The following is a 27,867-nucleotide window of genomic DNA, read 5'->3' as shown; positions in this document are numbered from 1 at the left end:
GAGGCTTGATGACTACCTGGCTGGACTCATTTGAGTCCAGTCTTTTCTCCCACCCAGGCGGGGGGTCGGACTTGAAGATCTACAAGGTCCCTTCCGACCCGACTTCTATGATTCTGTGATGTGCAATGGTTAGCTTTTTTTGCATCAGTTTTATTTTAGATAGATGGAAATTTTTCAGAAATACAGTTTTAGATGCTTCTATGTAAAACTGTTTTGTTTTTTTACAGTAACAGGTCTTTGAACTGTGAAGAAGAAAGATGAGAATTTAAGGAAAGGTTTCTTTCATCTTCTTTGTGATCTTTTAACCTAATCAGACAGTAACTTTAATTGCATCTGATGGATTCATTGCAATTGATGGATTACACTTGTTAAACAGCTGCGTGCTTGCGTGCTTGTGTGCATGCATGTGTATGTGTATATCAGTGGGCTCCTATTGCAGAGCATGAACATGGAGTATTGTCTCTGCACACATGTACCAGTTTAATAAAGAATTGAATTAAAACTGGCTTAATTACTGGAGGGGAAAATTATTCTTTTCAAAGTAATTTCAAATGGCTCATTTTTGGTAAGAAATTGACTAATTTAAGCTAAATTAGTATGTCAGGTTTAAATTGTTTTACAAGCCTTCACAAAAGGGTTCTGTACTTGTTTATCCAAATTAGCTTTTAGGTTTTTAAAAATTGATGCAACTTTGTATAGACAAGATGTTGGTAGGTGTGAACTACAGACTGGTTTTGATCAGTTTTGGATAATTATCTCTAAGAGGCTTACCTGGACAGAACTTGCTGAACTTGTCCTCATTATCTAGGTCCCATCAAATTTAAAAAAAATCAGGTAAATTCTTCAGTGAGAAAAATATAATTTAATATAATGAGTAAAATCCTAGTCCTGTTGCAGTTGACAGCAAAACTAACATTTTCTTTAATGAGGACAGGATTTCATCCAAGAATTCCATTAACTTGAAGATGAATATAAACCCTACTGGGTAGGAGAGAACAGAATTTGTAAATATCTGAACTGATCCTGTTAATGAATAATCCTGACTTTCCCAAGTACATTCCCGATAAGGGAATGATGTGCCATGTAGAAATGGTCTCATAAATCGGTTATCTTTTTTTCAATTGCCAATCTCCAAAAAAAAAAAAAAAAATCTAGTTGCAACTAATCAAGGTTCTTGTGTGGCAGATTATTTTTCCTAGGAGTATTGAGAAAAAAGCAGATTCTAACCAACCCATGAGAGAGAATAAATCCCTTACTCTCAGGAATAAATTCACTTGAATTTTTTTAGGGTCTTCAGCTGCAAAAAAAAAAAAAATGTTGCAAAAAACATACTTACAAATTTATTGAATGCTTCCTTCTGTTAACATTTGTATTAAACAAGAACATTGTAACTTGAAAATTATAACATGTTGTTAACACTTACCCTGTGAATTCAAGTATGTATAGTGTATATATACTCTCCTGTCCTAACGTCTTTGGAGATGTTCTGTTTGGTTTATTTCCTAATGTAGAATAATGATGTTCTCCTCTTTTAATATTAAAATGAATGAGTAGTTACGGATTTTAAACAGGGGACTGTAAGGGAAAGGTAACAAACCTAAGGCCTTCTTGAAATAAATTATTTTAAGACTCTGTTGGCAAAGCAGTGGACCTACTGACCCATCCTGAGAACTCTGCAAGATAAGAGTTGTAAGGAATTTCTTTATCCTACGTTTCCTCTTGCCTGTTAGAAGTACAGCAAATTCAATAGAACTAGAGTATGCAGCTGCTTTCAGTGAGGTTTTTATGCCATGAGCAGTCACTTTTTAAAAACATTTTGGTTTTGCTACCAGTCTGTGTATTCCACTTATTAATTCAGCATGTAGGCTGTGGTGGTAAATATTTTCAGAACTTTCCCAGTGGGGCATTCTGGGTAACTTAAACACTGACCATTTTTCTGAACCAATGGCCTTAAGCTGCAGCAGAGGAAATTTAGGTTGGAGATTAAGAGGAATGTTTGGCTATGAGGGTAGTCAGGCATTGGATTAAGCTACCTAGTCAGGCATTGGATTAAGCTACCTAAAAAGTTGTGAAATTGCCACCGGTGGAAACTTTCAAGAGCAGGTTGGATGGATACTTGGCTGGAATGGTTTAGTTGGAGATGGTCCTACTTTGAGCAGGGGACTGGACTAGATGACCTTGTGAGACCCCTTCCAGCCCTACTTTCTTATCTTGATTCCTTCAGAAAGCAGTAGCTGACACTGAAAATTGGAGTGCCAGGAACCACTCTTACCTTCCATAATGGTTCCTGTCACTGGAAAAAGGTTAATTCTACATACAGCTTATGGTGAACTCTGAAGGCAAGCTCTTAAAACAGCAAAATGCAGCACTTGGCTATTTGGGGGTCTGTGTGGTATTTTCTTTTTAAATAGGATAAACCTCTGGCCTGTGGTGTTACATCATCCAACCCACAGGTCTCCCCCATGGTCTGAAAACTTGGCAGCAGAGAAGCGACAATTATCACTGCCGCCATTCCCCTGCTGCCTAATTTCCGGACCTGTGGCATGGGGAACCCTGCAAGCTGGATGACGTGTTCCTGCTTGCTAGAGCAGGCTGGCCTGTGGGGTTGGGTCAGGCCAGTGCTCTGATTCTGCATTGGATCCAGCCTGCAGACCAATCGTGCACCACTTATTTGACCTGTGGGGCCTGGCAGGTTGAGGAGATAAAATATTGGAGAAAAGGTCATATAGAATAGTTAAGACAAGATAAACATTGAATCCCTAACCTGCTTGTTTTTTATTTTTCTCCTTTATTATTATTGTCCTAGTTTCTTTGTCAACTAACTTCTTAAAATTGCCATGTTAAGAGCCTTCTGTCTTGTATCTATTGGGAACAAAGATGGGACAGATAGATGGAGGAATAATTTCTGTTGGGTCCTGTTACTTTATGCAGAAAAAGTTTAACGCCCCCTGTAAATATGATTTCATGGCTTTACTCTGGGAAAAGGAGTTCCCTTTTTTGTTACAGTCGAGTTGGTGACAGAAAAAAATCTAGCTGGGAACAGGCATTTGTCCAGATAGCCACAGTAAAACCCTAAAAACTGCAAAAAGAATTACTTTTAACCTAATGATTACCAGTGGTGCTGCCCTTATTACTAGTGGCCAGTGGTGTCCATCATGGGTCGGTGTTTGGTCCAGTGCTGTTCAGCATCTTCATCAATGATTTCTATATCTGGGTGAAGAGCTCACTGGGCAAGTTTGTGAACAACACCAAGTTATGGGGAAGCGTGGTCATGCTTGAAGACAGGCTGCAGATATAGGCAGACCTAGACAGGTTTGCAAGTTGGGCAGATTGGAACCAGATGAAGTTCAATGTTGAGAAATGTAAAGTCCCCACCTGACGACGAAAAATCCCCTGCACACCTACAGGCTTGGCAATCTATGAAAATGTGTGCTGCCCTTATTACGGTCCTGTGCTGCCCTCCGTGCCTTCCAAACATATTAAATAATATGACTAGCCAGTGCCACATGCTGTTTTCTTCTACCTCTCTGTAGGGGTTGGGATTTCTGCAAGAGATTTTGTTCATATCAATATTTATTTTTTTTGTATGCTGTGCAATGTGTACTGACGTGCTCTTTGTCCTTGCAAAGGAAAGTGATTAGGTTATAGCTAGTTCAGAAAATTTAAAATCATAGAAAGTTAGGGTTGGAAGGAACCTCAGGAGGTCAGCTAGTGCAACCTCCTGCTCAAAGCAGTACCAGCACCAGTTAGATGATTCTAGCCAAGGCTTTGTTTAGCTGGGTCATAAAACTTCCAAGGATAAAGATTCCACCACCTCTCCCTGGGTAATCTGGTCCAGTGCTTTACTGTGCTCCTAGTGAGAGAGTTTTTCCTAATATCTAACCTAAACTTCCTTTACTGCAACTTGAGACTATTGCTCCTTGTTCTCTCATCTACCACTACTGAGAAAAGTCTAGCTCCATTCTCTTTGGAACCGCCCTTCAAGTAGTTGAAGGTTGCTATTAATTAATTCCCCCCTCAGTCTTTTCTTCTGCAGATTAAATAAGCTCAGCTCCATCAGCCTCTCCTCATAAGTTATGTTCCCTAGCCCTTCAACCATTTCCATTGCCCTCTGCTGTACTCTAGTTTGTCCGTATCCTCTCTGTAGTGGGAGGCCCAAAACTGGACATAGTACTCCAGATGCAGCCTCATCAGTGCCAAAAAGAAGTGAAAAATCACTTTCCTCGATCTGCTGGTAACACTCCTCCTAATGCAGCCCAGTTTGCCAATAGCCAAGATGGCAACAAGGGCACACTGTTGACTCATATTCAGCTTGTCCATTGTAACCCCTCGGTCCTTTTCTGGACAGCTGCTGTTTAGTCAGTCAGCCCCCAGCCTGTACTGGGTGCATGAGATTGTTCTGTCCTAAGTGCAGGACTTTGCACTTGTCCTTGTTGAACCTCATGAGATTTCTTTTGGCCCAATCCTCCAATTTGTCAACGTGTCTTTGAATCCTCGCCCTATTCTCCAGTGTATCTACTGTTTCTCCCCACCCCTCGCTAGGTGTCATCTGCAAACTTGCTGAGGGTGCACACCATCCCATCTTCCAGGTTGTTGATGAAGATAATGAACAAAATTGGCCCCAGAACTGACCCCTGGGGTACTCCACTTGATACTGACTGCCAACTGGACATCTACCCTTTCAGCCTGACAGTTTAGCCAGTTTTCTATCTACCATACCTGGACTTCCGTAGCTTGCTTGCAAGAAAGTTGACAGAGCCTGTTTTGAAGTGATTGCTGTTACTAGCTTAGATTAGTGTCACCTTGGCAGTGTACACTATGTCTTTTTTCCTAGAGTGAAGTTGTAAGTGGTGGTCCTTGTGCTGGAATTTTAGACCAATTTTAAGGTATCTAGACCCAGATCATTAACCACTGCTTCTTCCAACTGTTTAAGTGAGAATCTTCTCTGCTCTAAGAGTATAAAGGGGAAACTGAGTTACCTGCTGTGTGCCTGCAAGTGAACATGTGATTGCCAGGTAGACATACCCATGCCACTTCAGATTAAGGTTACAGCATGGGTATGGCAATTTTACGCCACAGCGATATCTTAAGGGTCTTTTTATGTCACCAGTAAGGGTTGCTCTTCCCTTCTTTCAGAACTATAACAAAACAAAATTAAATCCTGAAATTTGTTTTCACAGACTAATGTTTCAGGAACCTCAAAAGTAAAGAGCTCAGTTTTTGCTTGCCCTTGCATGTTTCAGGACAGATGAAATAATATTTTAGTAAAAGTAATAGTTTTCACTTAAATATGGGCAAGGATTTTAAAACACTGTCTGATTAGAAATGCTATTTTAAAGCACTGGTCCCTTGCCAAGAAGCCTGTACAAACTTGTTAAGTGGTTGTTTGTCATTCCCAACAGGTTGCATCACTCGTTACCCTTTAATGCCCTATTTGACAGGCTGGAAATGCATATTGTTGCCCATGTCCTAACTTGAAAATAGATTTGTTTTGAAACAAAGGTACTGTCTTCAAACAGATGTGACCAGGGATAATAGCATGCATCATAGCTAATAAAAAGGTAATACAGTATTGAAACAGGAGGACTGCCTGGGTGTTTTAATAATAAAAGACTGTAATGATATCTGAGTTTTGTCATATGATCCAGCAAGTGACTTAGCTTCCTGAGTTGACTTTGAGCTGTTTCTCTTCTCCCTCGTTCCTCAGGTATGGACTGCAGAAAGGACAGAGAGGTCATTTAAAGAGTGATTGAGAGATAAGAAATATAAACTTCTGTGTGTTGGTTTTGTTTGGGTTTTTTTCCTTGACTAGTACAAAATGTTCTCTAAACCTTCTGAGAAGACATCTTTTTATTCCTCTCATAATTCAGTGCTCCCCCCTTGTGCAGTTTTAAACAGAAATAAAATAGCTGGGAACATCATGGTCTTCTGATGAAGGGAAGAGAGAACATGGGGAGGCTCAGGTTTTGAGTGTGTAAGAAATTAATAGTTCAAGACTTATAAAATGAATCATTAAAACAGATCTTTGTGGCTGGAGGAATTTGGAACTTGAGTTTGGCCTTTTCCTTTAAAGATAGCACTGATACTCTTGGTAGCAGCACGGTAAATTTGCTAGAGGTGGTAGTAGTAGTAAGGTAGGTAGTATAGACAGATCTTCTAGACTTAGTCTGAGGAGGTTTTGTTTTTTATTTTTCTGTTTGTTTGGTTCTTATCCAGGGGTGATTATGTACTCTATTTACTTGAATCAAAGACCAGGCTTTTTTCCCCATTCAACATAGGATTAGGGAGATGGAGAAGCCTCATCTTGGGTTTTAGGCTTGGGGCCAGAGCTTCTGGGGCTAGGGTGGTTTGAAATGGGTAATGCAGTGGGAGTGCAGAGGGACAGTGCGGTGTGTGTGACCTTGGTGGCATGTGTAGGACAACATGCAGTGGAGGGGCAGCAGGGGAGAGACCTTGTAGTATGCAGCCCAAGGGGAGCATGGGGAGACAATGCAACAGTAGGGAACCACTGCAGCTGTGGCCCCAACCTGGGTCAGGACCCAGAGCCAGACCTGCTGCTGCCTGACTGTCTAGAAGCCAGTATGTGCTCTGTGGCTAGGCCCAGGGCTGTCAGATAGGGTAAGTGGGAGCCAGAGGGTCAGGGGTGAAGGTGACAATTGCTAGTGAGGTGAGAGGGGCAGATAACAGGGGTCAGGAACTGGGGAGCGGGCAGGGGAGTGGCAGGGAGGAAAGGTGGCAGGTGTGAGGGCTGCATGCTCCAGGGGGGTAAGGAGTGGGGGTCAGCATTTTGCCACACTGCTACTACTTTCCTTGCTGCTGCAGCCTTCTCTGCTACAGTGGTGGTGGAGGGATGAATTTAAGATGACTCTCCAATAACTAGATTCTATACATGGAAAATTATCACAAACTTAGTTTTCCCTGTATAGCATCTGATAATTTTGTGTGTATGGGGGGGGTGGAGGGTGTTCATCCTAAATTTGGAGTAGTCTTGGATTTGGGTAAATATAGTAAAATGCCAGTGACTGCCTAAACTTTCACTCTTGGTACTACCAATGATTAGAAATGGTGGGAAGTATTAAAGGACAATGCTAACATAAAATGTTCGGTGAGGATCGTAAAGCTGATTGTTCATCCTTTCACAAATGCTTATAGTCTAACTTAATACTAGTTGGAATGGATAAGATACAGCTGGTCTTTGTGGATGGCTTCAAATTCAAGAACCTGGAATTTGGTTTTTGAAAATTTTCTAACTTTTTGTTTGGGGAATGGAGTAATAGCGGGCAGAGAAAAGTTGTAGTAAGGTTGAAGGTTGAGACTTCCATGCCTAGAATTAATAGAAAACTTTTCAGAAGAGTTTGTGTGTTAAGTGGAAATAGACATTTTTATGAGCTGGAGATCCAGCATGTAGTTAGTTCTTGCTCTTTACATAGTAGTAAAGAACAAACACTACTTAAATATGCAGCCACATAGGAACTGCTGTCCCTCTGATTCTGAGAGGGCAGTAGACATTTCCATAAAAAGATTCGAAGCGGTGGGACATTGAACACTAGGCTGTGCATATTTGCAACAGGCAAAACTTACCCCCATGCAAATATCATTCCCCTAGGTTATAGATAGTTTTAAAGTCCTAAAAGCATATAGAAAGGGGTCTGAATATAAGAATAATTGCTTGTCTTAAGAGCAGAAGCAGAATTGAAAGGTGAATTGTGAAGGCTTTTATGAAGTTACAAACTGACTTATATGATTCCAATACAAAAAAGTGTATGGGTGACTTCAGTAATGTGTTGTCACAGTAACAAATAAATTATGCAAACTCCTAAGGAGTGTGAGCTTCAGGCATTCTTGGCTTTTGTTTCCATGTGTGCAGTAACACAAGTATCATTAGTAAAGGGAGGTTTGGTAGAATATTTTTCTACACACACTCTGTGGTATACTACTTTCTACACTGTACTGGTCTAGCTAAAGGTGTACAACCTTTGCTGAGGGCCACTGACACCTGAGATAAAGAATGCACAGGCTTTACAAACAGACTTCTTAGTAATACGCCCTTACTTGTAGGGTGTGAGAGGGACACAGATCTCTAGAAAAAAACAGTGAACACCAAATTGCAATATCCTCCTTCCAGGGTCTTTGAAATTCCCAAGTCTCTTGTGTTTGGCTTCCTTCCTAAAGGGCACAGAGCCATCCTGCACTTTCTGCCCAGACTTGTGAATCTGACCATGCACGTAATGCAAAAACATGTTTCCTTTTAAGGTTAGTCATGGCAGTGTTTCTTCTCTGTCCTACAACTGCACACTTCCATTTTCCATTCCCTTGGCAGTATTTCAAGCAGAGGATCACTAACAGGCAATGGCTTGCCTGGTAGTCGAGCAGAATCTTAAAAGTTCGTGGCCATGTCTCAAGATAGGTTATAACATCTGTCCCTAACATGGCAACATGAAACCATGCTACAGGTCACAGTCAGTTTATAGGATCTAGTAGAATGTATAAGTTTCTTATAAACTGATTTCCTAAACTGGCATATAGGTCACAGCACCTTCTCTGTCACTGGAACTCTCTGCAGTAAGGGTTTACCAGCAAACTGGTGAAAAGTCTTATCTTCAGTCATCTTGATTATTACTACAGTACTAAAATCCAGTTTACATGTAGGTTTTGGACATTGGTAACTAATTAAAATATCATTAAGATGCAGCAATAATTGCCTATAAAGGCTGTGTGTCCCTTTCTGTCATTGGAATTTTACTACTTTCACAGCTTACCTTTTTCCCTTTAAGATATGGGGTTGCAAAAACCAGATAGTCAACTGAATTGTTCAACATCCAGTGTTCTTAGATGAAGAAACTTGTTTTAGTAAGGGAGGTGAAGAGGGGTGGGGGGAATACTGGAGACATTTTAGGAGTGCCATAGGATCTTTAGCTTTCTTTTGTATGACTTGGAGGCAGGGGTGCTCAACCCCTGGCCTGTGGCTTATCTGGCCTGCAGAATTCCCTATAAGCCTAGAAATTTGGTGGCAGGAGAACAGTGGTACCTCTTGTGAAGGCTTTTATGAAGTTACAGACTGACTTGTATGATTCCAATACAAAAAAAGTGTATGGGTGACTCCCCATTGCTGCATTTCCAGACCCATGGGGGGCCCTGAGGCCTATGAGTTGGATCCAGCTTCAAATCCCAGCATGTGGATCTGGGAGGAGGTGGGCCCCTAGGACCCAGTCCTGGTGCATGCTCAATCCCACCCATGGCCCAGCCTTGCCTCACTCATCTGGCCCATGGAGCTCTGAGGGAATCTTTTTAAACCTGAGTTGTATTTTGTTGCAAACAGCATGACCCAAGATATCACATACACCCCTTTTCTTCATTCTCTTTCAAAAAAAACCAAGCCTTTTCCAGAGTTATGGCTGCATAGAGCAGGGACCAAGCCTAATCTTCAGCTCACTTACCCTCCCTTTCCTGCTTAACTAAAGCTGAAACCTTAGCTCAATGATTTCTTTTTCAACCAGTATTTTTTGCACCGGATCCTCTAAAGGATACTTTGAAGTATGAGCAAATAAGCAGGGAAGTACAGGCTTGTTCCTTCCTGGATGATCCCCTGGTCCCACTGTCTGGCCCCATTGCATGGAAGTGAGCACAATAGTATATCGATTAGTTTGAGGCAAAAATTCTTTTGGGTGATGTCTTTTTTATCAACCATACTTTATAGTTGGGGTAGATATAGATAAGCTTTCAAGTATCCTTCCTAAGGCCTCTGGGAGAAAAGCAAACAGCAGAGTTAGGTAGCAGATGGAACAAAAGCCTGTATATAACTCCGTATGTTAATAAAAACAGGATGTGAAAGAAATTACCAGGTAGCCAACAGGCAGGAGAGATGCAGTAAAAACCTTATAAATGAGGATTAAGATTGTTCAGGAGGATTGCTGTCACCTGAAGTGCAGAGGTTAAAAAGTATCAAATAGGTTATAATAGATAATGAAGTCATGGACTGTGTTAAGTTCCTGGTACTTATGGTCAAGAAAGTTGATACATTTTTGTTCCTATCTTGTAAAGGTATTGCATAGCTTTCCTTTGAGCATGAGAACTGTGATAGGCTGAGAGTGAGTTCTCTTTCTTCCTCCTTTTCCGTGAAAAATGTTCTCCTACCTGTGTTGTAATGTCTATATCCTTTATCTTTTTTTGGAGATCATTCATTCTGGTGTTTAATTCTTGTTTGGTTTTACTCACATAGTTGCCATGAAGGCATTTGGTATGCTGGCTGGATACCACATTCTGGGACAGATGTGTATGATCCGTGGCTTCTGCTGGTTTTGTTATTATGGGGAGTGTTGATTTGTTATGGCGATAGAGGTGTGTTGATAGGTCTTCCATTTATTATTGAGGCAGGGCTGGGTCTCATTAGGTGCCTGTGGAACTAAAAGGTTAAGCACCACTGCTCTGAGGGAATCTTTTAAAATCTGAGTTGTATTTTCTTGCAAACAGCATGACCCAAGATATAACATACACCCTTTTTCTTCATTCTCTTTCAAAAAAGAGTTATGGCTGCATAGAGCAGGGACCAGAGTTATGGCTGCATAGAGCAGGGACCAAGCCTAATCTTCAGCTCACTTACCCTCCCTTTCCTGCTTAAGTAAAGCTGAAACCCTAGCTCAGTGAGCAGAGAGTTTACTTCTGATGATACATTGGGCAAGTTTAAGGGCCAGGGAAGGAGGGTGGAATCTCAAGGTCTGGCCTTTTTCAAGTATAAGCTCTAGTTGTTTGATTCTTCTTACAGGTTCAAGTGTGCTATGATAATTGCCAAGGGTTTGTGGTTAGTGTTTTTTTTCCCCTTGAAGTAGTCTCCTGCAGGGTGTCTCAGTGGCCCCTTCAAAGAGATGGCCTTTTCTTTGCTGGAGTATCCTTGCTAGGTAAAGGCAGTTCTCAGTTTGGCAAGATGTGTGTTATGAGTATTCTCCTCAGAACAGATGTGGTGGTATCTGAGGACCTAGCAGTGGGTCACTGCTATTTTGGGGGATAATTGAATTAGTTTTTGAAGTACGTGCCACAGATTCACAGAAGTTAATGGAATAGTGTCTCATGTCTAGAAAATGCTGCAAACCGCTGCTATAGTTGTTGTTGAAGATCTGGTCTGTGATTTCTTTTTTTTAATTTTTATTTTTTAAAGAGCTAAAGAGTCTCCAAGCTGTAAAATAGAAGAAACAGCTAGCAGAAAACAAAATTGTCTTAAAGGTTAGCTTGATTAGTGTAATACTGAGACAATTAAAAGGAGTGAGGTTCATTAACACTTCTGGAGTGAAAACAGTGAGCCATTAGATCAACTGACTTCATAGCTGCCTGAATGGTAATGCAAGAGTTGCTGCATTGTGGAGCAGGAATCAAAGTGAAGTGTTTCTGTCCCTGGCAAAAAATTAGTTTCCTTTCTTGAGACAGAGTTAGAGAGAGCTCCCAATTTTGGAGGGGTGTGATTATATGCAAACATGTTTCCAGTTTTTTTTCTTCATGTCCCTTCTTCAGTGATGTGCTCCAGTGGTTGGCTTAAATATTTACTAAAATACTGTACACTCATCCTCCTGGGCACACAACACACGAGTATTTCCAATTTGTTTTCTAAAAAGTGTGCCATTATTGCATATATAGTAAACAAACTGTAAATATTAATGTAAGGATCTTGAGTATGAGTACACTTATTGCTCCAATATACCACTGAAGAGATGGGGACTATAAAGTATTTCTCTTGCTTTTTATGTGATGGGGATCTTCTGCCCTCTCTATGTTATGTTTTAGGGTAGTGGCAGGATACCTGCAACTATGATTGGTTGCCCATTAGGTTAATGCTTGTTCTCATTGTTCTGTACAATTTAATTCTTGGGATTTTACACCATTTCTTTAATTGTTGCATAGACTTTATGGCATTCGGCTGTGTCTTGAAGAGATCCTTTGGCCTGTCAAAATGTGCTGAAAACCATTTCCTACTACTTCCTACTGCCCCATTGTATATTTTAGTTTATCACTTGTGACTTCCTCATTACTAGACTTACAATTAGAATACAGAGTACATGACACGGCTAGCAACCTTCTTATCTTCAGGGTTTGAAGAGGCATTTTTTGGATGAGGCCAAGAAAATGGCAATCTCTTGAAGCTATTTCAAGGAGAGGGATCAATTAATGTAGATACACAAAAATAGGGGAAAATAAAGAGCAATTGAGAGAGGTTTGAGTCAACTTTTTCTGTGAAATTGTTATGGGAAAAGTGAGGAAGAGATGAAGGTAAAAGCAGGTATGTTCATGAACAAAGGTTAAATCCATTTAAATTGAGTGGTGAAGCAAAGCTCAAACCAGTGAAGAGATATTATTATTATTATTATTATTATTATTATTTGAAAGGTATTAAATGTGGTTAGAACAGTAGGGAGTGAGGAGCACTATCTTGATAGCCTCATCTGTGTACAGATGTTAGGCTAGCAATTGGTGCTTGCCTTTATGTAATCCATGTCGTCAAATTGATGGGGTTAAACTAGTTATGGTCAAATCTTTATGCTTATAATGTCTAAGTGGTACTGTTGAATCAGGTATAGTACACTGCTGTACAGAAGGGTGTCTGGTAAGGCAAGTTTTGTATTCTGTTCAGGGCTGCAATATTTTGCCCATTTTTTGCAATAGACTACAGAACATCTGGTAGGTAGAGGAATTGCAAAAACAAAGTACCAAGTGCCCAGTTTCCATGATCCCTTTTGTTATATTCCAGAATTCAACTGGTGCACATGCAGTTTGCAAACTCCTCTGGCGTGGCAGAGCCCTGAAAAACATAGTGCTTCTTTCTAGTATTGAGACTGAAGTAGAGACTATGAGTTTGCAGGTAGTGAGCGAACCATTGTTGAAAATAAAGATGATAAGATTAGTGTTAGTTTTGTTGCCCTGATGTTGGAGAAGATGGAACAAATGTGAACTCTTAAATGAAGAAAAGAACAAAGGATTTCAGTATAAGCTGGTTTTGGGGGAGATATTGCAAGTTAGAAAGACAGAAGTGTATATTAACTGCACTGTCCCTTTGTTAAAGTTTTTTTTGTAGAGCTCATTCCTACATCTAGTGTAATCCAGTCTCGCAGAGAAAAGAAAGAGATGAACTACACTGAAAAATGAGCTTGTTCATTACATCTTACTAATTACTATAAACATCCTGTTGTGAAAAGTAAAATAATTCAAGACTTGCTTCCTTGCTCAATAGATTGTGAAATACAGGTCAGCCCATGCTGTCAAAAGTTTTTCTTAGTTATTTCCCCATAATGCTACTGTAATTTTTCTCAGATTGTAGGCTAAAAGATATCCATTCCAATATTTTCAGTAGATTTTTTTTTTTTGTTTTTTTTATAACTCCATCCTTATCACCATAGTGCAAGAGACTCACTCGCCCAGCTTCTTTTTCTAGGGTAGTCAGCTCTGCATTCAGTGTTTCCAGCCTGTTTATTTAATACTAGTGAATTACCTGTCAAGAATGAGGGGGGGCAGGAATAGAGCGGGCCAGAAGGAAAGCTTGTACACAGCGGCCAGCGCTGCCACCCTCCCCACTGGAGCCACACCCTGCCTGTCTCAATCACTCTTGACACAGCACAGGCTGGAACCCTGCCTGCCAGGAGCCACGTACCCCCAAGAGCATTACGGACAGACACATGGACAGATCCTAGACTAAACCCTTTATTTATTTATATATAATACAGAATGGGGTAACCTCATCCTCACAGTAAATGAAACAAAACAACCCATCCTCACAGTAAATGAAACAAAACAAGCAGATGTAGAAGCAACAAACAAAACCAAAACCTGCTGTTTTCCTCCAGACTTTGAAAGGGACACCCAGGCTCTGTGCTGCTCACTTGGCATAACAGCCTCCTCTTCTCCTGGATCTTTTAAACTTCTTTCTAGCTTTGGCATTGTTTGCTGATCATCAGGTACAGCTGCCTCCCATCCTTCTAGCCAGGGAGAGTATTAACTGCTAACCACCTGCAGCTGGGATTCAGCTACCTGAAGGCTGAGCATCTCCATACACATAGTATCTGAGCACATTCCAGTAGTGTGAAAAGCAAAGTACTGCACACTTGTCATGTGGTTGACAATGCAGGAATCTTCTTAAACTAGATATGAGTGGAATTTAACTATGTATGTAGTTGTAGAATCATAGCTGGGCTGGAAGGGAAACTCAGGAGACTATCTAGTCCACCCCCGTTCAAGGCAGGATCATCCCTATCCAAACCTTCCTAGATGACTAGTGTTAAACCTGCATGAACAACTCTTTCACACAACCAGCAGGCATAATGTCCCAGAACACCAGGCATACCTTAACCTGCCACAGGTAAAGCAGGGGGATGAGAGCACTGGTCAGTGTCTTGCTGCTGCAAGGTCAGGAAGTAATTTGTTAAAATAGACTCAAGAAATCCAAGGAAGAGGACTGTGCCTGCTTTCCCCCACCTGGCCTTAGCATGGAAGAAGGCAAAAGGTGTGGGTTTTATCCCAGTGTCATAGAAGATTTGGGCTGGAAGGGACCTCAGGAGGTCATCTAGTCCAACCTCTTGCTTAAAGCAGGACCATTCCCAACTAGATCGGCCCAGCCAAAGCTTTGTCTAGCTGGGTCTTAACCTCCAAAGGTGGAGATTCCATCACCCCTTTGGGTAACCTGGTCCAGCACTTTACTATCCTTCTAGTGAGAGAGATTTTTTTTTTCCTAATGTCTAACCTAAACTTCCTGTGTTGGAGCAGTGGTTTCAAGTTTCTTATTCTGTCATCTCCCACCATTGAGAATAGGTTAGCTCCATCTTCCTTCTCATGTCCCACTCCAGCAGAAAGAGACATTTCACAAATGCCATAAACAAGGGAAATGTGAATAGGGTGGAAGCTGATGAACAAGATGGAATGGTCCAAAAAAAACCATTGTTTGACTTTCTGTATTGTTTATCTTCCAGACAGATCAAGGAATTGTGGTTCACATTAAAACAGGAAACTGCATTAAACACTGCTTAAAAATAAGGCTAAATAAGTTTTAAAATTATTCTGTACACTTCCTTCTGGAGGTTTTGGGTTGTGTTTTTTTTTTTGCCAGGGAGAATCAAAAACCAATAGACTGAAGTCAAGCATTGAATTCACATATTTTTATGCTAGTGAAATCAAACTCAAGGAAGAATTTGGATTGCAAAAAGTCAATTTTTAATTTGGGGCTTTTTTTTAGTCTTAAAAAATGTAAATACCTCATAGTTTCTGTCAGATAGGGAATATAAAGTAAATACCTAAAATATGACATGCCAGGAGAATAGTAATGCAACTAAGGCTTGACTTGATCTCCTGGGCTAGGGACAAAGTTGCACATAAATGGGTTTAAGTGATCAGAAACTGGTTTAAACCTGTGACAGAACGGAAGTTAAGTGCACATAAATCAGTTTCAAAATGGCTGAAACGGTTTAAGATAAATCTGTGTTACAAAATTTGCCCTTTACTTTGGGGTTTGCTCATTTATTAGGGATAAGTTTCTAGGGTCTTTGTAATTATATCAACGTGCTGCTCGTGTTTCTACATGGAGCTGTATCTCTCCCTTCTGCAAGTCCTCACCCCAGTGTAGCTATTTTGCAGGACTTAGTTTCAATGGGGCTGGGTTCCTCTAGCCACCAAATCAGTCAAACACCTCCTCCCTGCCCCCACCTCTGGGTTGATCAGTATGTACATGCTGACACCCTCGTATGCCAGGGATCGGTTCATCAGGGCAACAATAAAATGGAGTCAGACACAAGCGCACAGGTGAACAGAATACCTCTGAATCAGGCTGGGTGTCCAGCTGACACCTTCGTGGGCCAGCATTCAGTTCCTTAGGGCACATCTGAGCCAAACCGGGTCAGTCAGCCTGTACAAGCTGATTCCTGTATGCATCTCAAACTCAGCAATCTTTTGCCCTAACTGTCCTAGGAGTGGTAGCCTCTTGATGAGCAGACCCCACAGTATTTTTGAGCTTCAAAGAATCTTTGGCTTGGGTAAAAGAAGTGTTGCTGCAGAGCAAGTGGGGAAGAGGAAGTATAGAAGGAAACATTCATCTGGTTACCACCAGTTTGACTCTAGAAGTTATTTATTGCTAAGTATATGAAATTTATGATGGTACTAGTAGTAATAGCCATGCAAGGAAAAACAAACAAAAATAATTGCAATATTACCCTGGTTCAATTGAATATTTGAGGAAACCTAGCTCAAGCTGAAATAATAAAATTCAGGTTCAGAAAGCTATGCCTAGAGAGAAAAAGAAAAAAAGGGAGAAAGAGAGAGAGCGAGCTGGGCTCTCACCGTTCCATGGCACTTAGGTGTTTGTTGACCGGCAAAGTTCCTAACACGACTGTTGAAGGTTAAACAGGCGGCCAGAAGAGATGATCTGTTTATCCCAGCTTCTCAACAAGAGTGGATGGTGTCAGAGAGATTTCTCCCTCTTGAAGCACACTGTTTCCTGCCTTACAGCTTTCTTATACTCTTAGTCTAGCCTCTTCAAAGCATTCTTTTAATTGTGTAAACCAAGAGGGGTCCAAGCAGTAATTGACAGGGAAAATCCTGTTATATAAAAGGGGTTATCTGGTTTGGAATGTCTCAAGAAACTGTTTAACAACCAAGGAAAAACATCAGGTTTTAAGGAGTAACCAGTTACCTAGGAGCCAGCTTGAAATTTATTATGAATACAGAAGATATAGCGGAAGGGCTTCTCAGATGGCTTACCTATGCTTGCACTGTGAAGTCAGTATCAAAATTTTATATTTTAACTGTTGTGAATAAGCCTCAGTTTATCATGACTTTCAGATTTGAGTGTAGTCTTTTAACATACTTAAGGGGATTATTTGGAGTGTTCATAAACTTTGTGGGGAAGGCTTCTACCAGTCATCCTGGGAAAAGTATGACAGTATTTGTTGTCAGGGCTCCAACGGGCTGGATGTTCTGATGAACCGTTAACCATTGTTCAGATGTTGCCCATACCTCCTCTGACTCGGTCTCTTGCCTCAGCATTCCCTAACCTGGCAACCGAGTTTTAGCTAATCAAGTTTAAATAGGCCTCGCATACTGGGACCGGGAATGTATGGCCTGAGGTGCCTATTAAACTTTTCTTCTGCTTAGTTTTGTTTAGACGAGGCGTTGGGGGGGGGGGAGCTAGAAAAAGTCCTTTGTAACTCCAGCAGGCTGGGTGCCAGGGCTTCCTCAGGAACACAGAGCTGACAAGTAACACCTGGTTGAATGTAGTATCAGATTTAACTGATTTAGGTCACACCAGTTTATGAAGCTTCTGTCCCAGACCCCTTCCTAGTTTAAGTTGAATCACAGTCCCCCAGCTTGCTTTTCAGCCCTGGGCTGTGCTGTGCTGTGCTCCAGAGGGTAGGGCTGGCCCCACTGCTTCCTAGCTGGAGCAAGTGAGGGCTGGCTCACTGGCCCCCCAGGCAAACCCCATCTGGGGTCTAAGGTTAGAGAGGGGGGTTAAACTCACCTTCCCCCAAGTATGGAGCTGCCCTACCCTGCTAAACTTAGTGTTGGCCGTGACTGTGAACTACAACTCCCAGAGGCACCTGGAAGCATGAAGAGGAAATGATGAGAAACCTTGTGGAGTCCTGATGCTCTGATGCTGGACTGAAAATCCTGGAGACATTAGGGGAAGCAGGAAGAGTCAGCGAACACACTTGCCATGCTGTGTTTATAGTTTTCAGTTTATAGATTTTAAAGAGAGAACTATTCTTGTTCAAGCTTTTATGAATTCAATGCTACTACCTTTCCCCCCTTACCCTCCCCCCCTGCTGAGGATGGGCCTGGGGCCTGGCCATGCCCCCTCTGCTCCAGCGTGGAGAGGGGAAAAGTCTTTCTCTCTTCCCTCCCCTTTGGCAGTGGCTGGCAGGCATGCTCTAGCACCCCGTGGTGTCTGACTTGAGTCACAGCAGGCATGTGGCTGCATTTCCTGAATCAAAAGCTAATGTGTTCGTTTGCTTATTGGTTCAATCTCTGCAGCTTAGACTAACCTGCAAAGACTTATCAATTCAGCCTTGGGCTTTTTGACTGTCTGTACTTAGGTCTTCTCTATGGACAGTGTAAAAAGAATACTGCTTGTGGAAAAAGTGTTCTTTCTATGTGTTCTTATTATGCCACTTTAACACAGCTGTGGGCTTGTGTAAAATGTATCCACATGCCAAGATTTTAAATCTCTTTCTGCTAAAACTGAGTCCCAAATAGGCAAGCGGACATATTCATGAGTTCTGATAGGAGATTAAAAGCAACAGTCACTGATGTAAGTGCACATTTTGTGAATATAGGAAATGAGAACAAGTTATTTAGCAATATATATAGAAACGGAACATCCAGAAACAGCTGAGAGAGAGAAGGATTTCAGTAATTTGCTGTTGTGTGCAAATAGTGCCATCTATCTGAGGATTTCAAAGTGCCTTAGGTATAAATTAAACTAAATCTCAAATTTCCTCAGGATTAAATTGCTTTATTTCAGTCTCTCTGCTAGTGTGAAATGACTTATCTAAGGTCATTCAGACTTTTGTCATTTGTTTATTCTTCCTATGGTGCATTTCTTAATCTCATCTTGAATTTTATCCACCTTGTATAGCTACTTACATCAGAGTGCTTGAAAGTCTTATTTGATCATGTTAATCTCCAACAGTGTATTCTTATTTATTCTTCACTATGTCTGGCTTTAAAAAGCATCTTTTCATGCATTTAAAAATATAATTATTACTTGTTTTATCTCATAGTTTTGAAAACTTGCTTTGGCTATCCCTACTGAAGGATCATGTGGCAATAGTAGAAGAATTACTGCAGGGCACATTGGCATGTGTCTGAATAGAAAAACTATTTTTTATGTCCTGTTTGTGATCCTGTTTATGGACATGGTTAAGACGGAGAAATCTAAACATTGGAACATGAATCTAAATATTTGGTATAGCTTTATGTTGAGCAGGGTCGGGTCCCATTGGTTTGGCAGTCATCTGTGCTAATAAATGTCTTTACTCTCTTTGGTCCCTGGTAAGATGTTGACTTAACTGTGTGATTAGGAACTGAGGTATTTTATCCCCCCTCACAAATGTTCTGCCATGCCACACGTGCTTGGCAGGATGCACAGTTTGGGAAGGGGTATAAAATCCCTCAGAGATTTTTAATTTTACAAGTTTTCCATTTTTCCCCAAGTAATTTTTTTTTTTTTCCTGCAGGGTGGCTTTGTTGACTAAGTTACTTGTTTCACAATTTTTTTTAGCTTGATACATTTTTTGTAATTTTTAAAACTTCAAAAGTTTATTATGTTTTTCTCTCAGTAGGAAAAACTACAAAGATTTACCAAAGAGATATTCTACTCCACATGTTTTTTATCATAATTTTACCTTTTTCGGTTTTGTTCTTACTATTGCTATTCATAGCTGATGATAATGTCTGAGACTTTGGACTCGTATTCTGTTGGTTCAGATATGTCCTGCTAAACTAATTAGCACTAGAGTAAATTATTTCCGTGCAACCATTTACTGTACGTGAGCTCCTTTAGACAAGGTTGATTCCCGAAGGTAGTAACAACTCAGCATTTGTTGGTGGCGCACTATGGAGAGGCAGGGCTGAATATGTACATAGATTTAAGAGATGGTGCTAATGAGATCTGTGATTTTAAAAAGAAAAAAATAACCAAATCAGAAGCAGTCAGTACACTTCGAAAAATCACTTTGTAGCTTTACTGGGTGCCAAGTGGTAGCTCAAAATATGTTCATTAATACATTATTTAACAGCAATTTTGAAATATCATTCACTTCCCCAGTTTGGACAGATTCCTGTGTCTACAGAGAGTATTTCTTATGTCCCTATGTGACCTATGTTGCTTTCAAAGCAGTCCTTTAAAGTTCACTTCACTGAGATGAAGCTTGAACCAGTGGGGGCAGCTACAGGCCTGTTAGTCTCACCTAGGTTTTTTGCCAGACTTTAAAATAGGTATTGAAAGAGACTAGAAAAATGGCATAAAATACAGTGTGGGATTACTAAATTTAGATCATGCCAGGCTAAACTGATCTTCTTTGAGGACAGATTTTTCTGGACAATAGAAATAGACTATAACTACTCAATCCAGATTTCCATGAAGAATTTGGCATGGTGTGATGCAGAAAATCATTATTTAAGATGAGGATTAATAGATTAATATTAATATGGGTTAAGAGCTAAATGAAGAGAAGAGGACAATGCTTTGTGTTGAAGGAGGAAGTGTGAAACTGGAGGGCAGTTGTTAGTGGAGTTCAGTTTGGGAAAGATCATGTGTAATGACCTTGTCAGAGAAATCTGCTGATGGGATAGTTTGGAGGTCTTGACAACATAAAAGGAGACCAGCAAGTAGAGGAGGAGTTGGATGACTCGAAGTGATAAAAATGGTATGAACAAAGCGTCCCATTTAGGCGGCTATGGGAAGTAAGGCAGAATTTAGATGCCTGAGTGATCCAGATAAACTCTATTCCAGCAATTGCAAAACTGTTCAAGCAGTTAAAATAATTTAGGTGCCTTCAAGTGCCATCTCTTTATGAGTTTTACATGGGGATTATTTCTTGTTTTTGTTTGGTCACTGCGGCCAGAGCAGAGTTAAAGCCCAGCTCTCATTACCCCTTGGGGTTGCCCTCACTGATGGGCTAGGAAGAAGTGCTGCTGCTTGCTTGTTTTCCTTTTGAGCCCATGACTCTCTTGCATGCTGTGTAAAGTGGCCCAGCATCAGCTAGAATAGTGGTGGGTTTCCCCCACCCAGGCTGTTGCCTAGTCTGGAATTAGGAAACTCCTGGCATGTGGGAGATGTACATTCAATTCCACTCAGGCTGAAAAGCATCTAGACTTGGATCTTCCTCTGCATGAACAAGAGCCCCAACAGCTTGTATTGGGCAAAAAGTGAGTGGCCTGTTGCTACCACCAGTCTGTTAAAGAATGAACATTGTTAGGGGTGCTTTATTTCACACCTGCATCTGGTGCCATGATCACTTGAGTTAATTGTCTCCTTTCTGGGTGTGTTCTGGATCCTGAATTGACTGATGTGCCTAATATGCAATCCTGGAGCAGATGCCTGAACTCTGGGGAGGCATCTCTGTTTCTAGCACTTCCTTAATGGCTGTCTCTAAGCATAGTCCTGTTGAGTGCCTGAGCACTCTGGATTGCTTTCTGAAGGTGGCTGACTCGCCAGGGATCCTCGATGTCTACCCATCTTGATATGAAAAATTGGATCCAGCCACTTTTTTAACATTACAGTGCCTAAAAGTTGAGGCTTCTGAAAATGGCTGGCCCTTAGGGACGAATAATAATTGATGCTGTAAGTTAGTGGGCATCCATTGGACATGCCAGAGGAGGTTAAAGATGGGTATACTGATTGATCACAGGATGAAAGAGCTTACCAATGAGATGCAGCTGCAAAAGGTAAATGTGGTCCTAGGATGCATCAAGTGAGGTGTTTCCAGTGGAGCTTAAAAGGGAAGGTATCATTGTACAAGGCACCAGTTAGATTTCAGTTAGTTACAAACTATTTCCAGATGGAGAAAAATGAATTGCAACTAGAGCAGAAGCAGAGAAGGACTGCTAGGTAGGATGATCAGGGAAAGGAGAGCTTGTCATGAGGAGGCCAAAAGGATTGCTTTCTCAGCCTTCATTATGTTAAGCTGAATGGGGGAGCCCCAGTTGTCTATTAAAAATAATGCACTGATTGTGGTGGAGAGGTAAATTCTGGGGAGGGAGAAAAGCTGTTGTGCTCTGCCTATGCTACTCTCATGATGCTCCTGGGGACTACTGCTTTCAAATGCATCCCGCTTGCCCCCTGCCCCATGCCAGTGCCTGAAATGAAGCAACCTAAACCCCCACTTTCAACTGCTCTCCGGTGTGGAAGGCTGAAGACCCCACATAGCGGCTTCACTGCCTCGTTTCTGGGGTTGATGTGCGGGGAATGCCTGAGTGATGTGTGGCATCACCCAGGAGCACTGCCGAAACAGTGGAGAATGTGTCCTTTGTCTAAAAGACAATATTGGCACAAGAATGACTGACGGTGAATACGTTTAGGCTGAAAGTTGAAAGAAAGCTTCTAACGCTTAGATGAGTGAGGTTTTGGAGCAGGCTTGTCCCTGCTGCTCCTGTTACAAGAGCCCAAGCAGCTCTCTAGATAGAGTGCAGTAATTTATGAAAGTGATCATATGACGTAGTTGATTGTGATAGCAGGGGTCTGGACTCAGTCCACGTGTGCACCAGGAGGTCCCTTTCAGTTTTGTGTTCCTGGTATACCTTTTGGGATGGGAGGGAACTATCTGAACTGGGAGCAGGTGATGCAGTGTTTCACAGCCCATTTATCCTTTCCTTTTTTTTTTGTTTCTAGTATGTGGGAGCTGCTGCTTCTTTCTTTCCCTACTTTCTTCCTCTCGTATGGGGACTGGATAAAGCTGAGCAGTGCTATGCTTTGTCCGGTGTCAGGACCCAGGGACCCTTATCACTCTTGTAAGTGCTGAGGTTGGGCAGTGTGGGTGGTACTGGGACTGAGGGATTGGCTCCTGCATGTGTGGAAGGTTGAACCTTGCTGAATAGCCAGTGTGGGGGTCATTACATGAACTCCTCACTTGTTACCCTTAATCTGTTTGCTAGTTTCCAATGATACCAGGGGGAGTAGACTGATAAAACTGCTATGTGGTCCATCTCACCTTCTCTTTGGCATCCAGAAGTTCTGATTTTGAAGTTCAAATTACTGTTAAACTAGTAGCTGTGGGGAGCTGGTAAATATCTGGCATCTTTATAACCTCATGGTTGCTAGGGGATGGAACTATGCATGGCAAGGGGTACGATTTGGTCATACCACCTTTTCCTTGTATTCTGATTGAAGAGCTTGACAAGTCTTAGTAGTAGAAGGGACATGATCGGGCACTGCGTGGGGAGTGGGCAGGGGGTACAGGGAACGTCTGCCTGCTGTAGCATGTGGTCACAGGTGGGGGCAGCGTGCCTTGCCCCACTTCTGTGTGGCACCCTGTGGCCACGCCCCTTTGCCCCCCTGCCTGTGCAGGTAGTGGTTGCCTGGGTGCACAGCTGCAGGGTGCCACACAGAAAGCCCGTGTGGGGCAGAGGGCATGGCGCGTGGCCACAGGGTGCCATAAGTGCAGTGGGCAGAGAGGCGCTGGCAGTGTCTGCTAAATGCAGCACATGGCTTGTGGGTGGGACAAGTCCCCCATGCACGCTCCCCGCGTGGTGCCATGCCCCACACCTCTCCCCACACCGGGAGCATCTGCTGACCAGAGCGCACTGGTGGGTGGCTGTGGCATGTGGTTGGCTGGGTGTGTGGGGTATACAACTGGGTGTGTGGGTGGGTGTGTGGCATGTGGCTGGCTGGGTGTGGGTGAGTGTGCATCTGAGGTGTGGGCAGGGTGCACGGGGCTGGACAGAGTCTGGGGGGTGGGGGTTGCGTGCGACTGGATGCAGAGTGATGGCAGTGCAGGGCAGTGGTGGGTGGCACTCTGTCTCTGCTGCCCGCCTGTCATTCTTGACAGGCACTTTGCTAGTATTGTTCATAAAGGTAGAGTTGGTTCTTTATCACCTTGGGTAGTTTAGGCCTTTTGCCTGAAGTTTTTCCACTCAAGCCTTTGATGCTTGTTGAAAGCCTCCTTGAAACAGTCATATAGGGTAATCTGGCAAGGAGGGATGGATTTACTCCAGGTAGGTGAAACTTTTAAATAAAGTTTTCTGGGTTCATATGACCCAACCTTTTAAGTGACATTTTTTAACTGAACTGTTATGTCCTGTAGATTAAAGGATTGTTTTACCTGTCTAATGCACTTGTAGGAATTTAAATAAGTTAGGAAGTTGTTTAATTTTTAAAACAGAGTTCAGTATTTAACTCAAAATCTCTCCTTATGCAACTAATATCTCTGTCTTAATAATAATTTAAATCTGATTGGTCTAATTTCAGTCAGGTATGTTGACTGTCTGACATCAAATTGAGTTACGTTTGTATTTATAGTATTTACCCAACTGTAAGATGACTCTGAAGTTGAGATGTTTTCTCTCTCCCCCTTCCCTCCCCTCCAACCCTCAATACTTAGATTGTATACATATTCTATACATATAATACATATATAAAAGTATTCCTTTATAACTTTTCCATGTATATAATCTAATTATTGAAGGGTGGAACATGGTCTTAAATTCATCTCTAACATCAGCACTGCACCTGGGAAAGCAGCAAGGTGGGGCAGGGCTTCCCCCCTGCCTCAAGCTGCTTGCCTTCTGTAGCAGCTCTGGCTTTAGGACAGCTGCAGCTTTAGCCTCACCCATCCAGAAGGAGCAACAGCAGCTCCAAGTCTGGATGAGAGCAGAAGTTAAGCAGCTGTAAGGAGGAAAGCAGGAGGAGAGAGGGGTGCAGGTTGTGCTGTTTTCCCCATTCCTACCCTGAGCCACAAACTGCAGGTTCCCCACCCCAATACTGCACGTCCTCCCTACACTCTCCCTTCTGCATTCCCCAGGCCCTGCAGCATGAGCCACCCTAGTGCTACCTGGGCAGGATGACCCACCCTGCTTCTGGCTTCACCCAAGGCCTAGAGCCAGGGCCGCAGCAGCCGCCTGCCCCAAACAGTACTTGACTCCAAGATGAGGCTTTTCCCCCTGTGTTGATTGGGAGGAGTGGAAAAATGTTGTCTTGGATTCAAGTAAATAAGGTAACAGGATTGTGGTTTTATTTATTTAAAATGTGTTTCTCTTATTTGTACTTGCGCTTTCCTTCTTGGAGATATAAAATTACTTTTGATCTTTTTTTGGCCTTTTTAAAAAGGTGTGCTTTGAAAAGATCTTGTTTTTCATTTTCAAAAATTGTTGTTTTTTTTCTGGGAGGCTAGTAAGATAAAACAGCATCACAAACACAAAAGTAATAAAAGCTGAAAGGGAAAAATTACCAGACTTTCTAGAACTGTTCCCCCCTGCCTCCCTTTATTGAAATTAAAGACCTGAGAGTCGAGGGGAAAGGATCTTTCTGTAGACGATACATTTATAGAAATAGATAATTTATATGTATTTTTTTTTTTATTGTAAGCTACCCTGGGCATCTCTTTGGGGAGGGCAGAATACAAATAAATAAATACATAAATTCTTTCTATTTTGATTGAGGAGGGAGCTCCCATTATATCAGATTATGGAGCATTCATTTTTGGATTTCCAGACTAGGATGTGTCTGAAACCAGCTGTTTATCAGAATTTATGTGGGGTGCCCATATAGTGCATCAAAACAAAAAAGCAGGCAATTGAATGTACAGGGGTTGTCATTTCTGGTACAAAATGCAGTCTAGCCCACCTGCAACATGGTTGCAGTTCAGTAATTTTGTATTGGCTTTGGGGTCACAGGAGCCTTGAAACACAGGGTGGAAAGGGCTGAATAGATGTTTTGTTTTCATGGATGTACTGAGCTGCAGCATGTTATCCAAATGCAGCAGTGTTTGGTTACTTTGCCTTTGCTTAACTCGGTGTCTTCAGCCTCCTCCTTCATCTGGGATTGCCAGATTATCAGTAGACTTAATGTATTGATATAATGAAAGAGATTTCTTCTCTGCCTGGTGTAAATTAAGGCATTACTGAAGGAGAGGGAGTGAACGGATTGGGTGGGTTACATCTGCAGATGATTAATATGGCTGCTGCAGCCTGCTTCCTCAGTGTAGGAGCATTCAACTGCAGACAGCTTTGATTCTGGAAGAAAAGGGAGAAGGGAGGGAGGAGCACACGATAGCTCTTTTCCTCTTCGTGTATCTGATCTCCTGGATGGATGGATATTTGTTCAGTGGTTTAGCTCTAGAATCAGGACGATGCAAGTTTTTCAATACATATTATTGAAACAGCGAGACCTTAAATGCTTTCAGGGTGGAATGGGGTTCCAGTGCAATTGTCTGTAAAGAACTGCAGCTTTCATGGTGAGTGAATGCATCAGACATGATGCTGGGAATCCATGCAACATCCTTACGGCTTTAATTGGGTATTTGCCACACCACAGTGTAGAAGGGAAAGCTGCTGTTAATGCTTGGATTAGTGCTAAAGACAAAACCAGTGAGACACTAACTTTCAAGTCTGTTGTTAAAATGTAAGCATTTTCCTTAAGATAAGATACTGTAGCTATTTAAGTGTAAAATAGACTTCTCAAGCAGATAATGTTTTCTTTGTGCAGAGCAAGGTTGTGTAGTGGTAGATTTTGGTGAAGGTGGTGGTCAAGGTGAATACCCTACTGCTAGATAAAATAAACCAGGCTGTTTTGCAGCCTTTTAGAAAGATCATAATAGTTGGTTAGCATTTAAGTTAACAGCTTTGATGCTCGATTGGGTTTGTTCTTCTGAATAATTTCAGATGCCTTTGAGAGTACACTGAAACCCTTTATTTTGAGGGTGTCAAGTAAATTGAATTATGTAGCTTTTTTGGCTTGTTAAATTGTTTATATAAATGCATTTTAATTTGTTTGTCATCTCACTTCATTTTAAAGTAAGCTTGCTGTGACCGCACATGCCTTAGAAGTTGGTGCAGAGAAGTGAGGTTAATTCTGCAATGTACAATTAATCCAGGTTTCTTTGGCTCAGATGCAAAAAAACTTAACTACAAAGTTGCATTCAAGCTACTATCGCCTTGCTGTTCCTGCACTTGATCTAGTGTGACTGGGGGCATATCCTATGGTATCTTGCCTGAGGTGCCTCAGGACTCCTTCATAGTTAGTTGGGTCAATTGCAGGAGAATTTGCCTGTCCTTTGAGGGGAATTATGGGAAGGCAGTGGAGGACAGCAGAATTTGGATGACTGTAATTTAGTCTGCATCCTTACTGCAGGGTGGGCAGGTACCAATTCAAGCAGAACCCCTTATTTTGACCTGCCTCCCAACCATGAAGTGAACCCAAGCTTAAAGCTTCTTTAAACCCAAGGCAGATTTTATTTTCTCCTGTGCGAATGGTAGTGGGAGGGCAGGAGGTAAAGGACGGCCTTGGTAGGAGCCTGTATTATCTATCTGGCCAGCATAAATGTACCCTAAATGTTTAGTGATTTCTTCACGTTACATTGTGTTGGCAAAATGCATTTATCAGACTGTTTAACTGCTGTGTATTGAAACAGGTACTAATTACCGTTTTTTCATTTTGGCAGGTGACTTTAGTAATGCAACTACTATTGTAAGAGATGCTGTATGATTCATGAGGCTTATGCCAGCTCCTTTACTGTGTCTGCCTGTGCAAATCTTGCTTTATGCACAATCAGCAGATCTCCAGTGTGAATTTATGCATAAGCTCTGAACTCTACCTAGTAGCTGCATCTTCAAAGCATGTTTTGTCAGAGATTGCATCCTCTGTTCCCTAACATCAGAGGATTATTTCTAAGAGCTGTTGTTTCCTGGCTCTGTTTTTGTTTGTGTTTTTGTTAGCTCAATAGAAATCTTTTTAAATGTGTTTGTAACTACGAAGGACTGGTATACTTCATACTCATCCAAGATGCCGCTCATACACTCGTACGAGATGCCACTCCCATTTGAAAAACTGTGCTGACTGTAGCACATTGTATAATGGTTTTTCTTTACACTACATAGTATTGAATAAAAACATCCCCAAGAAATTTGTCAAAGAACAGAGGAGGAGGATTTGGGGTTCAAGGGTAGTTGAATGATAGCTTATCTTAAAGAGAGAACATTTTAAATAACTTCAATGAATTAACTGCTAAAACGAGAACTGTTTATTTCAATGTGCAGTTCTGTCAGAGTGGTGTGTGCGATGGGGTGTTGGTCTGGACAAAGAGTTTTATGTGCTTGATAAGTTTAAAAAATCATTCTGATATAAAGAGAACAAAATCTAGCAGTGTGTTAGGCCTCCTAAACCTTTCAGAAGTAGTTGTGGTGTTCAATTAT

The 27,867-nt window shown here is 41.7% G+C and overlaps 1 protein-coding gene across 9 annotated transcripts in view; it reads left to right on the top strand.

Moving 5' to 3' along the window:
* Positions 1-27,867, top strand: part of TBC1D14 (TBC1 domain family member 14) — a 115,236-nt gene that overhangs the window by 44,705 nt on the left and 42,664 nt on the right. Inside the window, exon 1 of one of the 9 annotated variants that reach the window (XM_019553057.1) lies at positions 25,682-25,910. The exons of the other annotated variants lie outside the window; for them this stretch is intronic. Coding sequence (XP_019408602.1) covers positions 25,908-25,910 — 3 coding nt within the window. The 5' untranslated portion in view covers positions 25,682-25,907. Of the gene's footprint in view, positions 1-25,681; positions 25,911-27,867 lie in introns of those variants that run through there. 9 annotated transcript variants of the gene reach the window in all.

The sequence above is a fragment of the Crocodylus porosus genome, unplaced genomic scaffold (genome assembly GCF_001723895.1).
Source record: "Crocodylus porosus isolate Cpor-Errol unplaced genomic scaffold, CroPor_comp1, whole genome shotgun sequence".
Lineage (NCBI taxonomy): Eukaryota > Metazoa > Chordata > Crocodylia > Crocodylidae > Crocodylus > Crocodylus porosus.
This window is presented reverse-complemented; position numbering and strand designations above follow the sequence as displayed.